This window comes from Fukomys damarensis, unplaced genomic scaffold (genome assembly GCF_012274545.1).
Source record: "Fukomys damarensis isolate Sample0158 unplaced genomic scaffold, DMR_v1.0_HiC HiC_scaffold_26, whole genome shotgun sequence".
In the NCBI taxonomy this organism is placed as follows: Eukaryota; Metazoa; Chordata; class Mammalia; order Rodentia; family Bathyergidae; genus Fukomys; species Fukomys damarensis.
Window position 1 is genome coordinate 13857466 of NW_022900938.1, and position 15328 is coordinate 13872793.

The 15328-nt window shown below is 37.2% G+C and overlaps 1 protein-coding gene across 3 annotated transcripts in view; it reads right to left on the reverse strand.

Annotated features, from left to right (window-relative positions):
- Positions 1-15328, reverse strand: part of Nup35 (nucleoporin 35) — a 37730-nt gene that overhangs the window by 3167 nt on the left and 19235 nt on the right. For all 3 annotated transcript variants that reach the window (XM_010636810.3, XM_010636811.3, XM_010636812.3), the window contains exons 5-7: positions 4016-4157; positions 1246-1315; positions 182-310 (exon numbers count right to left, since the gene is read on the reverse strand). In XM_010636810.3, the coding sequence (XP_010635112.1) occupies positions 182-310; positions 1246-1315; positions 4016-4157 (341 nt within the window). The remainder of the gene's footprint in view (positions 1-181; positions 311-1245; positions 1316-4015; positions 4158-15328) is intronic.

Genomic DNA, 15328 nt, shown 5'->3' on the forward strand with positions numbered 1-15328 from the left:
TCTACAAACACTTTATTTCCACCTTTTCATTATCTCACATTTTTTTTTTCCCTTACTACCCTTCCCCTACCCATCCCACCTTCCCTACACCTTTAGCTCCTTTCTTCCCATTTCTAAATGTCAGTAATCTTATTAGGATCTTATGTATTATTGCAGATTATTTTTATCGCCGAAAACTTACTTTGTCTATACATGGTTTTACACCAATCATGATGGATTCTCCAAATATTCTCCCATCTTTGCTTAATGCTTTCCGGGCCTGCAGTTTAGACTGATAACGAATATGCATCCAATTTCCTGTGTTAGACATCTGCAAAAAATGAAGTTGTCTCTTAAGACAAAAATATATATAAAAACCACACTAAATGAACTCTATTAGAAAACAAAATTGTTTGTAAATGGGGAGGGACGGAGGGGGTATAGGGAGGGCAGGGACAAGAAGAAAAAATGAGAACCAAGACCTGCCATGTAAAGCTAAAGGATCCCAATGATGAATGTAACTGTACTGTATACCTCAAATGTACCAATAAACTCAAAAGAAAAAAAAAGAAAACAAAATTGTGTGAATATGAATTAATTTATACTTTCATTTTTTATTTGATGCCCAGTAAAAAACTAGAATTCAACAAAACTCCTATAGAAACAGTTTCATGAATCTCTATTCAGTTCTCATAGACCACATAAGTGGCAAATAATCTATGAAAATAAAATAATTGTCAAAACACTTGTTTCTTATAAAAAGGTCATTATCAACACTTGTTATGAAATGTTTTAAAACTTAATTCATCAATATGATTTTGTGAAGCTAAATTTTTAATAACGAAAAAAGAATGGTGGCATAACTTATGCCAAGTCCAGTCATTTGTTAAAGCTCTATATAAAAGAACTCTAAAAATGCTATACAGTTAAAAGCTTCCTTTTTCCTTTACTGTCAATAAAGCAAGATCAAATTGGAAAACAGTAAAATAATATTTAGCATAATCTAACTTTTTTAAGCAACCAGAATCACTTGAAAAAGGAAGGGTGGAACCTGAAATTCTCACTCTTGCTATCTTCTATTTTTATTCATTTTACCACACATTATGCAACTTTGAGCCTTTTAGACTCCAAAGGACATGCTCTTTGAAAATTTTAAAAATAAAATTTTATTTACAAAAAAACACAAAATTCAGAAGTAGTTTCCTTCAATTCACAGCCTTTTGTTCCTTAGCCAAACTCCTGAATTGATAAGAAAGCGAGCCTTACCACATGTTTTAAGATATTTCCATATTGTGCAAACTGTAACAATATATATGAAGCAGATGCTTGTGGAAACCTGAAAAAAAGTCACCCAGACAAAACAGTCAACTTCCACCATCAAGACAAATGTATAAAGCACCCCCCTTCCCGGCACCCAGGGCACTAGTGAGAGACCCCTGTTGATCCCACTTTCTCGTGAACAGGCTCTCTGTCAAGGAGCGCTCACTCAAAACAGCTGTTAGTATTGGCTCGGCTATGCCGACTGCCAGATTCTAGTTCTGAAATCTCTACAATTTCCATTCTCACAGCTTTTCAAAAATAGCTGAAGTTCTGTAATTTATTTTATAGTGTATATGTTTACATGCAGCTGGATACATTAGGACTATCAGGAGGAAATTTTAAAATATATAGCCATAACATTCTGCCTTGAGTCCCTCAAACAAAAATAAAATTTAGCACCAGTATTAATGGTTTAAAATCACTTCAAAGAGCAGTAATCAAAATTTAACAGCCATATCTTCAAAGGGAAAATTCAGTGATCTTATTATTATAGTCCAAACAATAAAACTATTTTCTATTTTAAAGCTAGTATCTATCAGAAGTATGAAAAAATATAACTGGAGGTCTTCACTGACTTGGTTAATTTGGATCTTAGATTAGAACCCCACAGAAAAAAAATCTGACTAGAGAGAGGAGGAATTAAAAATATTAAAATATTTCTGGATAGGACTTTTTTAACCCTAAAGACAGACAAATAAGGCAAAGTGCCTATACAGCACAAAAACAAAAACAAAACAGAAAAAAGAATGGCTGTAAGTGAGGGTGATAGATAAGAAATAAAAACCATGGGCCAGGGATTTAGCTCAGTGGTTCTGCTGCCTACCTTGCAAGCACAAGGTCCCAAGTTCAATCCCTAGTACCAAAAACAAAGAAAAGAAATAAAACCTAACTCTAAGACCCTAGGACCACTCTGAACAGAAAGTAATATTTCAATACTCTCAAAAAGAATCACCCAAAACAATGAACTATATTTCATGATAAACTAGGAAAAAAGCAATGTATGTATATATGTGTGTGTGTGTGTGTGTGTATAAATAAAAGCAATATATATATATATATATATAAAATCACATTTTAGAAGTATTTCACAATAAATAATAAAAATAAAAACATTTTATGCCTTAAAGGAGAATGCTTCATCCTCAGACAGATTACTAAAACATAAAATTAACACAATAAGGAGGCACTAAGGGAGTGTCTTACGTGGGAGGGCGGCAAAAGGACTTCAAATAATTTAATCACTGGGAATCATGAAAGTGACACCACCATTACTATTGAAAGTGAAACACGTAATTAGGAACTGTAAGATTATACCTAGATGTCTCCCAAGAGCTTCACGTACTCATCCATAGGCAGGGCTTTATGAAAAGAGACTGCATACTGTGAGCAATTCAGCGGACTTGCCAAAGAGGCAGCCACAGAGGGCAGATTTCCCTCCCTGGCTCCCCCGACCGTGCTCCCTGTGCACTAAGCTGCTCTCCTCTGCTATGCTTCTCTGCTACGTCCACCCTGCCTTGGTGCCAATTAACCATGCACTGAAACCAAAGCCCACAGCAATCTCTCCTTCCTTAAGTTGTGGGTGCTGGGTATTTTGCCTAGGAGAAGAAAGTGAGTAAGACAAGAAAAGACTCCCATATTAAAAAACATTCATCTATTTTATGAAAATATAAAGTCTTAAACAATTTTTTAAAAAAGAAACCAGCCCAAATGTTATACCTATGGCTGAGCACTGGATTTTTTGGAGAACAAGCACATGCAATGATCCTGCTTCTAATCAAAACAGAGTCAATAACACACAGAACCTGGCAATCGCTATCTTAAAAAGAAAAATTATAGCTGGAAACAACTAGTAAACACTCTTTACCACACATCCTTGTACTATCTTTTTGAATTTTAACACATAGAATCCACTAAACATTGTTCATTGCTCTTCAAGGAGTACGTGTGTTATCTTTTTTTACCCCAAAAATAAATATAATAAAAATCCAGTATGAGCATGGCAAATATGCACTTTGAGAAATAAGTTTACATTGTGTAGAATAAATATCAGCCTGAAAAATCAAAGACCTGAGTTTTGCTGAAGCTTTTCTGTTAACTAGATGTGAACAGCTCAACCATTTTATGTGTCTGTACCTGTTTCCTCCTCTATAAAATAAACAATTACACAAGATCTCTAAGGTACTTTAAAGTATTTGGAGGGTGTTAAACTGTAGTCCATATGCATCTAGGACTGTTATCCTCTGTTTCTAACATGCAACACTCTTTGACTAGAATGTATAAACCCAGTGACACACTGTATGGCACACAAACAAAGCTCAAGTTTGTTAGCATGAAACTGTTTAAGTCTTCTAGAGGTCGAGGCCATTACAAAGTAGGGGGAAAAGCTCTACCAGTGAGATAATATGCTTCAGAGAAAATAATTTGGGGGAGAGGACCACAAATGATTTGAGAAAGCTATGGAACTCCAGCTAATAGTGCATGTTGAAGTGTCAAAGTGGCATGGACTGATGCCTGCAACTTACTATGAAATATACCAACAACAACAACAAAAGAATAAATGGATGGATGACAAACTGAAAAACTGTGAACACTGAGATTGTGGGTATATGAGCCTTACTGTGCAATTCTTTCTATTTTTCTGTAATGCCTGATAATGCAGTACTCACTATCCATGTTGGGGTACACATATCTGTTTATAAAAGTCCAAAAGCCTTACCCAAATACAGTCACCCAAGTGTCATCGAGGTGATCTTCTGAAGTCAGAGAATCTCCTTGAGTATAGAAAGGATCCAACTGGGCAGGAGACAGCGTTGTCTTTCTTGGTTGACCAATATTTGCTGGACTAAACACACTCTGCCCTATGTTAGTATATTCATTACGTTAATCACCAATATAAATTTTGATTCACTTTAAAATAAAGATCTTAGTTTATGAAATAATTAATGAAAAACTTTATTAATGAGGTTTGTAATTATATAAATATTCAAAACATATAACTTTGGGGCCAGGTGTGGTGGTGCACACCTATGATCCCAGCACTTGTGAAACTGAGGCAGGAGGATCGCCATGAGTGATTATCACAGTACCTCTGCCTTAAAAATATTTTAAAACTTTTCATTACCAACAGAACAAAATCCAAATACTTTACTCTCCACATGTGTTTCCACTGTGCCTCTCAACAGTATCCACCTCTATCCCTAAAATGTGAGTAGTTTCTAGTATTCAGGTCATTCCTATCTAAAATATCTTAATCTGCTGTTCTCATGACTCAGTTACAGCACCACTTAATAAGCATCACTAAGTGTCCAATGTGCCATGCCAAACACTTTATATATTCCTTTTAACTCAAAGGTACTGTTCAACCAAGATTATACATTTCTAAGAAGCAAAACTATTTTCCTTCATTTTTATAGCAGCAATAATTCACTGAAATATTTTTTCAGCACTTCATATATACCAAGTGTCACTGTAGGTACTAGGGGTATAACAGTCAGCAAGTTAAGTAAAAAAAATAAATAAAACAGTATCATCCCAAAAAGAGGCTAAAGTCTACCAGACCAATACCTAGTGTGTTAGAAAATAACCAAAATCTTAGAGATAAAATAAGCAGCGAGACAAAGACTAAGTCTAGAGAAGGGCTAAATGGAAAAAGACTTCATACAGGTGACATTAAAGGAAAAATCTAAAGGTGACAAGGAATGAGAAACACCAAGAACTGAAGAAATGAACACTAGGTGAAGAATGTAAGTACAAAAGGCACTGAAAAGGCCACGACTGGCGTCAGATGAAGAGCAAGGAGGCCACTTGCATGATGAGCAAGGGGGATTTGGGATCAGGGCAAATACTTGAGAGCAGAAGAGGTAACAATACACCAAATCATGAAGAAAAAGCTTTTAAGCAGTTTCAAAGGTTTTGGTTTTTACCTCAATTGAGATGAGAAACCAATGAAAAATTCTGAGCCCAAATGATAATAGCACTAAAATTCTGAAATAAGAGGATAGCATTAAGCTTAGCACACCGTTAACTACATGTATGATTTTATTTAATTCAAACAACCCTGTGAGATAAGTCCCCATTATAGTTCCATTACTTTTTTTTTTTTTTTTTGGTACCGGGGATTGAGCTCAGGACCTTGCGCTTGTGAGGCAGGCGGTGGAACCACTGAGCGATATCCCTGCCTATAGTTCCATTTTAGACAACAAGAAACACTAAGTTCAGTAACATCCAAAAGGGATAAAGCATGACCCCTTAGGCAGTAATCCAGTTAATCCTGGCATAGACCAGCAGTATTTTGAGTAGGGTCAGAAGACCCTCCATTACCCCAAGTCAAAATTACTTTTATAATATAAAATTTGCCTTTTTCACTGTCTTTATGAGCAGCAAACAATGGACTTTTCCAGAGGCTACTTGATGTGATCCATTGTTTCAGGCTGAACTGCACAATCAGATTCATAAGGACTCAGCTGTACTTTTAGACCTAAGGATTTAAAAAATAAAACTATTGGGGCCAGGGATTTAGCTCAGCAGTTCGGTGGCCTGCCTTGAAAGCGCAAGGACCCGAGTTCAATCCCTGGTACCAAAATAAATAAATAAATAAATAAATAAATAAATAAATAAATAAATAAATAATAAAACTGTGACCCTGTTATGAAAATCTTGTCTTAGAAAAGTTTTTTGTCACTTCAGAAAAGACTATTGGTTTACATGGAAACATAAATTTTTATGAACGTATATTTTAAATTGGATGATGCAAGGTCTTTTATTTTTATTAGCATATGTTGGCAATACATAATAGCTATACTCACCTTGAGGAATTGGTATGTACTGCATCTTGACCATTTTTAATCCTCCACATCTTCTCCTCTCCATCCCTCCCCATGCCTCAGAATCCTCCTCACTGTTTCCCACCATCTCTCCTTTATTTTACTCCTTATTTATATTTTGGGTTTCTAATATTAGAAAAACCATAACTGAAAAGGTTAGAATCAGGTGCCCAACAGCTCATGTCTTAATCAATAGTCCAGTAACCTCCAGTGCTTGGCCGTCCTGCGCAAGTCCACCTTGCAGTGAGCCACACCCAGCCTCGGACTGAGGGAATCAGTGAGGAGCTCTTCACTGAGCCACAGGGGCCACAGCCCGACCAGAATGCTGCACGGTATTAGAATGACAAACATCACCACACAAGCCTCAGCGGACACACAGTCCTTGTCCTCTAAGAAATCTGTACAACACTGGACCGAAAAAAAAACTCAATGGTTTCTTTTCTTTGAGGGAAGAAAATGTTCTTTCACACTCCTTAAAACCCACTAAAGGATAAATACACAAAATCAACAGAAACAGTAAATTTCATTTTTCTGCCCAAACACTGAAATTCAGTTTGTGTGTGTCCTTCTGCAGCGATAAAATTAACTCCCAACTTGGCAGTGCGCAACAGTATCACTGTCACGGGCACTCACACTGCACGCCAGTGCACAGCACGGAACCTGAAATGGACAGTGCATCCCAAGACAGGGTGCCACTACCGAGGGCTGACGCTGGACTCCTGGCAGATCGGCAAGCACCCCAGAGCCTCTCACAGCCCTGGCCCCCCAAGTGTAATTTCTGATGCAGTAAACATAGACAGCTATAATCCACGTGAACGAAAGCTCTTTGGTTTTCAACTCTGAAGACTGTAAAGAATATTTAAAATCTAAGAAGTTTGAGAAAACCTGTTCTACAGAGCCATATTTGTCCTTCACACTCCTTTTACTCATTTTCTCTTGCTCCTTGCTCACCATTCTAAAAATAAGATATAGCTGCTACTTTGTCTTTTATCCTGAATTCTCAATTGAACTGAAAAATCACCCCAAGTCGAACCTTAAGTCATTCCAAAGTATTTACAGTCAAATGGATTTCTAGAAGTATACGCTTAAGAAACAAAAAGATTCTCTATACGCTCTTAAGAAATAAAGACATTCCTTTTCCCCTCCCAAAACGCCACTGTGGTAAAAATTTTATTAAAAATCTTTATACTATCTTGATCTGAGATTTACAACGTACATTAGCACATAAAAATTCCCAGAGGTTTGGATTTTTTTGACACAGGGTTCTGCTATGTAGTTCAGGCTGGCCTTGAATTCTCTGTGTAGCCAAGGCCGGCTTCAAACTCACAGCGATCCTCCTGCTTCAACCTCCCAAGTGCTGGGATTACAGGCCTGCCTGCCCCACCATGCCCAGATTTCCAAAAGTTTTTCAGTTAGGAAGTCTTGATATCTTTATAACTTCACTCAACTCAAATCAAAATTTCCTGTATTACTAGACCATAATTTATCCTTATAAAACAAGTATGTTGGTAATGATGAACTTACATCAAATACCTCTCATGTGCCTTTTTAACAGTGCTGGCAAACCTTTTAGAGACCAGTGCCCAAAATGCAACCCACTGATTTATCACCAAGTGCTAACAGTACAATTAAACCTGAATACAGAATTTTTAGTTTAGGGAAAACAAAACTGATACATTAACATTTTTTTGTCTTAAAAGAAAAACACAATAACAAAGCTTTAAACGATACAAATATCTTTTTATTGAAAGGTAAAAATTTGCATTTAGTGTACTTTTGCACATTTAAATGTCCAAATCTGCTGTCATATGCTTGCTGATTTGTCAAACTTTGGCAGGGGCTACTTGGCTCCCGTGCCAACAGACAGGGATCTGCACACCCGCTCCAGCACGCATACCATAGGTCTGCCACCAACTGTAATGTCTGACAGAAGAATTTACAGGAACCAAGCCTGCTAAAAAATAAGTAAGGCCACTACTCAAATCCAAAACTGAGATGCAAAAAAGTTAGCAGTCAAGAGTACTGGGTGATTTATGAGAAATTATTTCTTCCTCAGAGCCATATGAAAAGCTAAACAATATTCCACAGACAGAAATATGACACGCCATTAACCATTCCCAAACTAGGGCTGGAGAATCACATTACTCTTAAGGTTATAAAACTCAAACCGCCAAATTAAAAAAAAAAAAAAAGCCTAAGCAGTCCACAGTCCCCCCAAATTTACCATATTCTAACTACTACTGAATTACACAGACTGTGAAAATATCTTTGTATAGAGGGGGAAAAGCAGCACATCATCTTGCACTGTAACTGTATTCAAAGCACAGAATTGGACTGCACTGAATGACAAGATGCTGATATTAGTATCCTTGAGCCAATCACTGACGTCAACACAAAGTATCATTTAGCAAGACAGAATTCTGTAATTTTATTGCAATTCTATTACTTAATTATTGGAAGAAGACCAAGTTATTTTTTCCCCATTAAGTTTATTGGTACATTTAAAGCAAACAATAGTTACATTTATTGTTGGGATCTTGTACCTTTACAAGATATGTCTTGGTTCCTATTTTTTCCCCATACCCCTGCCCTCACTTCACCCTCTTCACCCTTTCATATTTACAAAGACTCTGTTTCCAACTTTTCCTTTTTTCACATTTTTTCTTTTCCCTTATTTCCTTTCCCCTCCCCTTCCTACTTCCCCTTTAGCTATTTTCTTCCTATTTCACAATCTCAATTATAGCATTTGAATCTTATTTACACTTTTAGTTTTTCACACCAGAGAATTTACTTGTATTTACTCAGGTATGCCCTATTTATTTCACTTAAGAGAATGGCCTCAATGTGCATCCATTTAGCTATAAACAGAAGACCAAGTTACTGAGTCTTCCCAAATATTACAACATAATTTACAATGTGAATCTCTTGTCACCAAACAGTGCCAATACAAAACATAGTCTTGACAGAATAAAAACATGAAGTTACCAAATAAAAACTACAATGCAGCAATGTGATTCTAAGAAAAAAAAAAATCATCACCTAAGAATTTCAAAACTCTGAACTCTTGCCAGGTGTGGTGACGCACGCCTGTAATACCAGCACTCAGGAGGCTGAGGCAGGAGGATCACTGAGTTCGAGACCAGCCTGGGCTACATAGTGAGTTCCAGGTCAGTCTCAACTACATAGTGAGACCCTGTCTTAAAACAAAACAAACAAACAAACAAACAAAAACTCAACTCTTTTATCGCATAAATTATGAGTGCCTAGAATGTGGTCTCAAATTGAGAATCCAGAGCTAATCTAACTTACTAATCTAACTTTTCCTTCAAGAAAAATGTTTCAGACCACCTCAGATGTGTTAGGCTTACTAGGGAGCCACAGTAGTCCCTCAACTGCAGGACATACATTCCAAGATCTCCAGAGGATGCCAAAACTCCAGATAGTGCTACACCACAACTGTAATGTCTGTCTTGTTCTCTTCCCAGTACTGGAGATTCAACCCAGGGATGCTGCTCTGCCACTGAGCTCACCTCCAGCCTTTCTATTTTTTTGGGGGGTAGGGGGCACCAAGGATCAAACTCAGGACCTTGCACTTGCGAGGCAGGCGGCGAATCTCTAATTTATTTTGAAACAGGCTCTCATCCGGTTACCCAGGCTAACCTCAAACATGCAACCCCCCTACCCCAGGTAGGATGATTTATACTTCATAGCTCCAACACACCTTGTTCATGCTAAGCATATAATCATGAACTGCAGCAGTAACTACTGCAATCTGAGGTGCAATCGCCAAAACTAACACAAATTTCTTCTGCCTTCTTCAAAGTTTAATAAAATGTTCATGTTTCAAGTCAAAAGAGAATTCATTTTTACAATAGACCATAGCAATTTTATCATTTTTTAAATTTGCTATTTAATCAAGAACTTTTGAAATTTTTACTTTAAAAAAGTACTTTACAGCTTCTCTTTCACATATGCGAATTTCCAGCATCATTACTTTGTGCTCTGGTGTCATTACTGATGAAATACGAGCACTACGATACTCTGACAGAAGACCTGGAAACCAAGAGGGCTGCTGACTGACTAACGGGCGGTAATCGACACGGCACGCGTGTGCTGGACAAAGGGATGCTTCTGGGCAGGACACAGCAAGACAATGCAAACTTTTATCGTGTTACTGAGAATTTAAAATGTATAATTGTTGGTGGTGCAAGCCTGTAATCCCAGCACTCGGGAGGCTGAGACAGAAAGATCACTGTGAGACCAGCCTGGACTACATAGTGAGTTCCAGGTCAGTCTCAATTACATAGTGAGACCCTGTCTCAAAAAAAAAAAAAAAAAAAAGTGTAATTGTTTATTTCTCAAATGTTCCATTTAACATTTCCAGACCTAGCTGCGACAGTGGGTAACTGTGTAGATTCTACAAGACAAAAAAGAAAGATGCTCAAGACTATCTACATGTTTATGTGTAAACAGCAGTCAAGTAAACAGGCTAAAAACCAATTCATCAGCTTGAGAAGTCAGAAAAACCAATACCCAAATATTTTATAAAAGCAACCAAGCAAGTGAAGATATAAAACAAATATTAACACTAGAGAAAATGAAAAGGTGTACAAGAATGGAGTCCCAGGGCTGCAGCTCAGTAATAAAGGCCCTGCCTAGCATTTGTGAGGCCAAGTTCGAGCTCCAGTACCACAAGAATCACATCCCACTATTTTACACTGCTATCATATAGAATTATCCAACTTAAAACTGAATGTATAGTTACTTTCAAAAAGGAAATATAAAATGGTGGCCGGGCATGGTGGCACATGCCTGTAATCCCAGCACTCGGGAGGCTGAGGTAGGAGGATCACTTTGAGTTCGAGACCAGCCTGGGCTACATAGTGAGTTCCAGGTCAGTCCCAACTACATAGTGAGACCCTGTCTCAAAAAACTTAAAAAAAAAAAAAAAAAAAAAAAAAAAAAAAAAAAAGTAAACATAAAATAAATAATTTAAAGGAATACTAAACTACTTATACACTAACAATATATTTAACAATTACTTTTTCTCTCATCACCACAGACATATCAACAGGTGTAATCTACTTCTAAAAGAAGGCTGACTTAAAATGAAATGCCCCACTTTAACAAATACTGTATGCTTTAAAAACATCTCTTTACCAATTTACTTACCAACTACCCCTTTAGGAAATAAACAGAAGCATGGATTTATACAAAAGAGATCCTTAAATAAATTAAGTTCTTACACAAAAACAGGCTTATAACCCAAAATAGTAAAAGACAATTTAGTATAAAATCTGAAACCAATCCAGTTTTTATATTCTGTGCACCATTAAAAAGGTACAATTTAGTTACGTGACATCATGTAATAATTTTCAAAAAAGAAACTAAATGAGGGCTCAAACTGAGACAACCATTACAACAAACTTTAAAAATAAAACAAATCAAAATTAATCCTCAAATGAATAAGTGATCTAATTTTTACCCTGTCATCTACTTTAAAAAATATAATTACTTATACATGATCTAAAAGTATTTACATAAGTTTAGCATAATTATCCCCATCTCATTAATGTTTAATTGCTTTACTGATTTCACTTCCTTTAAATCAGACTTCTGGTATCCACACACTAATGCTTTATAAGACAAAAATAAAGTGTGCCTATTTATCTCCATCAGATTGGACTATAATTTGTCTCCCTTGGTAAATCACTATTCAAAATTCTTCATAAAATCAGATTAAAGCGGATGGCAAAAGACCTTATTATCCTTTATGAAAATGTCTTCCATTAATGAACAAATTAACTATTTCAAAATAGACCACTTTTAAATGAAAAAATGGATAAAAAGAGCAGCAAATTTTAAACAGATGTGTCACTGGAGAAAAAGTCCCTAGTGGTGTTAGTTTCTTACCACAAAACAAACACCACAAGGTGCAATAAAAAATTTTGCCTCAGCCCAATGTGAGGTCTTTTCTTTACCTGGTTTCTGGGACGTAACCTCTAAACCCTGGGAATCTCACCAGCAGCAGAAGTACCAATGTTACTTAATTATATGGGTCCCTCAGACAGAACCTGGTAGTTTATGCTGGCTAACAAGGTAACTCGCGTTCGGAGCCGGTCACCCCACAAGGGCCATCATGAGAGAGAAGGATGGGAGCTGTGAGCCATATCATGATCCCTTCCCTCAGAGAGAGAATCACACATCAATAAAAACCCTGGACACAATCCCACCAAAAAACTTCCCTACTTGAGAATATTCTGTGTCTCCCGACACTCACTCGCAAATGCTGGAAGGAAGAACCCTGAGCACAATGGAAGGGAAGCTTCACATTTGGAAGCCTCCCAGACTTCACCCTATGTCTCTTCCTTTGCTCTAATTTATATCCTTTTACTGCAAAACCACAGCCATCAGAATAGCACTTTTACTGAATTCAGTGAGTTCTTCTAATAAATCATCAAACATTATAGTAGTCTTGGGAACACCCAAATTTATAGCAGCTGATATGAAGTGACAGTTGCCCCAGGGAACCTTTCCAAAATCCTGATGCACTGGTACCCAAAAAGCACACTGCACAACAGATACAAACAACATCCCATTAAGCATGAACTTCACACCTGTGCTCACCTCTAGTCCTGCCAGACACCTAGTGCCAAGCATTTGAGAAAGGCTCAGATTTTGAAGATCACAGGAACTATGAAAGGCTCCTGACTGAATCAAAGAAACCCAGCTTAGAGTATGCATCATCGGGGATCTGATACCAGGCCCCTCCTCATCCTAAGGCAGCAAGTGAGGAGAGGCTTGCACTCCCATTCCATCCTCAAGAGGTTTTGAGGGAAAAAAAAAGAGGCCGTGAAAGAAACAGAACCTGAATTGCTCAAACTCCAGTGATTCTACTCACAGTAGAGAACGGCTCTAAGGAGATCAGGCGCAGTAAGTCTTACACTGAAAAAGAGACCTCTGTCTGCAGGCGGAATACCAGGTCAGCATGAGGCTGTTAATACGTTCCCAACAGGACCCAATTTGTACACTTCACCACCAGGAGTTTTGAACCACCGGTGGTACACATATGACTGTCTCATGTGTGACTATATCACTGGAGTACAAGCTGTCCCAACGGGACAGTCACGCATGTACCACTGGTGGGATGGAATCAGGTTAAAGAATTCTTCAAGAAAATATAGACTGAAAGTAGGTTCTCCCAACAACAACAAAATCAGCATATTGTCCAATCCCCCTCCCCCACAGTGAAACCTTGTAAGAAGTACATTTTCTTCTATCAATTCTCTGCCCACCTGAGCCGATGGTGAATTCTACATACACAAAGATTCCAAGTCACTTGTTAGTGCTTCATTCAATAAGCACGCTTCCACCAATAATGACAGGGGGAAGAAAAACAGAAGAAAGAATAAGAAGGGAAAAGACAACAAGAGTCATAAGAAAGAAAGAAAAGAAACCACAGCTAACTTTACTGGTAAAAAATTTGATAAGAAAAACAGGATATAATATTTCTAACCATTCAAAGAACAATAATAAAAAATGGCTCTTAGAAATTTTTTTTTTAATTCCAGAATCAGGCAACACATCATTCTATGAAACAGAATCAGTGTTCCTGTATTTGGAAATTAAAATGACAGGCAAAAAAGTTACTGAAAAAAAACTTTCTGAGAAAATAAAAACCGACACAAGTGATAATATAAGTAATGTAAGAAGGAAAATGAAAATTACAAATCTGTACACTGATGCACCACACAAAAAGAATCATAAACAGAATGTAAAGAAAAAGCAATTATCCAACAAATGCTACAGAAGTTTCCCCAGAACTGAAGATTCTAAGTATCTTGATTCAAAGGGACATCAATTCTTTAGCAAAACAAATAAAAATGTTCCACACAAATTGGGAATAATAATAATAATACAGAAGCTGGGGATTTAGCTCAGTGGTTCCGACACCCACCTCAAAAATGCAAGGACCCCAATTCAATCCCCAGTAAAAAAATAATAATAATAATAATACAAAGGTAATAAGTTTTTGTTTCTTTGTATTTTTGTTTTTCCCCAAAAACGCCGCAAAGAAATACTCAGGAATTCTCACATTTGACTTCCATGGGCAGTGGAGGGGAGATGCCTCTGAAATTGTAACCTAAATACTATATCCAATCAATCAAGCATAAAGATGTGGGGAGGACACTTCTGTCAGCAGGTCTTAACCTTATTCAAGCTTTCAAAGCAAGCTTCTCACAAAGAGCTTCTCCAAAAAGAGGACATAATGAAAGAGGAAGATATGCTATCTAGGAAAAAGAACTCCTAAGTGTACTGGTCAGCTCTCCACTGCTGAGACAATAAACCTGACACACACAACTTAAGAGAAATTTTTATTTTGGCCCATGGTTTCAGCAACATTGAATCAGAAGAGCTGCATGCCTCAAGACATCTGGGCACCAGAGGTTTGTAAAGACAGTGAGAGGGGAAGGGTCCAGGGACAGATGCAGTCCACAAGGTTAGGCCCCAGGAACCTGCTGACTTATCCCAAGACTCAACATGGTGTCACTGAGGGGTCTGCAGGTCCTCACATACTGATCTACCAGGCACCTGTCAAGTCAATCAACTTGTCAGATTAAACTTACCACAACTAGAAACTAAGGCAAATCCCAGGATGATAGTCACACCATACTGAAACAGGATACAAAAAATAAACGAAATGAAGAGTTGGTTTTTTGAAAGACTAAAATCGATAAACCCTTAGCTAACCTTATCAAAAAAAAAGAAAGAAAAGGCTCAGATACATGCAATTAGGAATGAAAAAGGTAAAGTCACAACAGATCCAAAAGAAATCCAGAGGATCATCAATACTTACTTTGAGAACATGTACTCTAATAAAATGGAAAACACAGAAGAAATGGGCAGATTTCTAGATACTTATGAATTACCAATGTTGAACGAAGATAAAAACATTTTAAATACCCCAATTACAATCAGTGAAATTGAAAATGTAATTAAAAGTTTACCAACAAAGAAAAGCCTGGGTCCTGATGGATTCACTGCTGAATTTTACAAGATATATAGAGAAGAACTACTGCCACTACTCTTTAAACTTTTCAATGAAATTGAAAAGGAAGCAATACTTCCAAATTCATTCCTGGAAGCAAGTATCACTTTGATTCCCAAGCCAAAGAAAGACACAACTAAAAAAAGAGAACTACAGG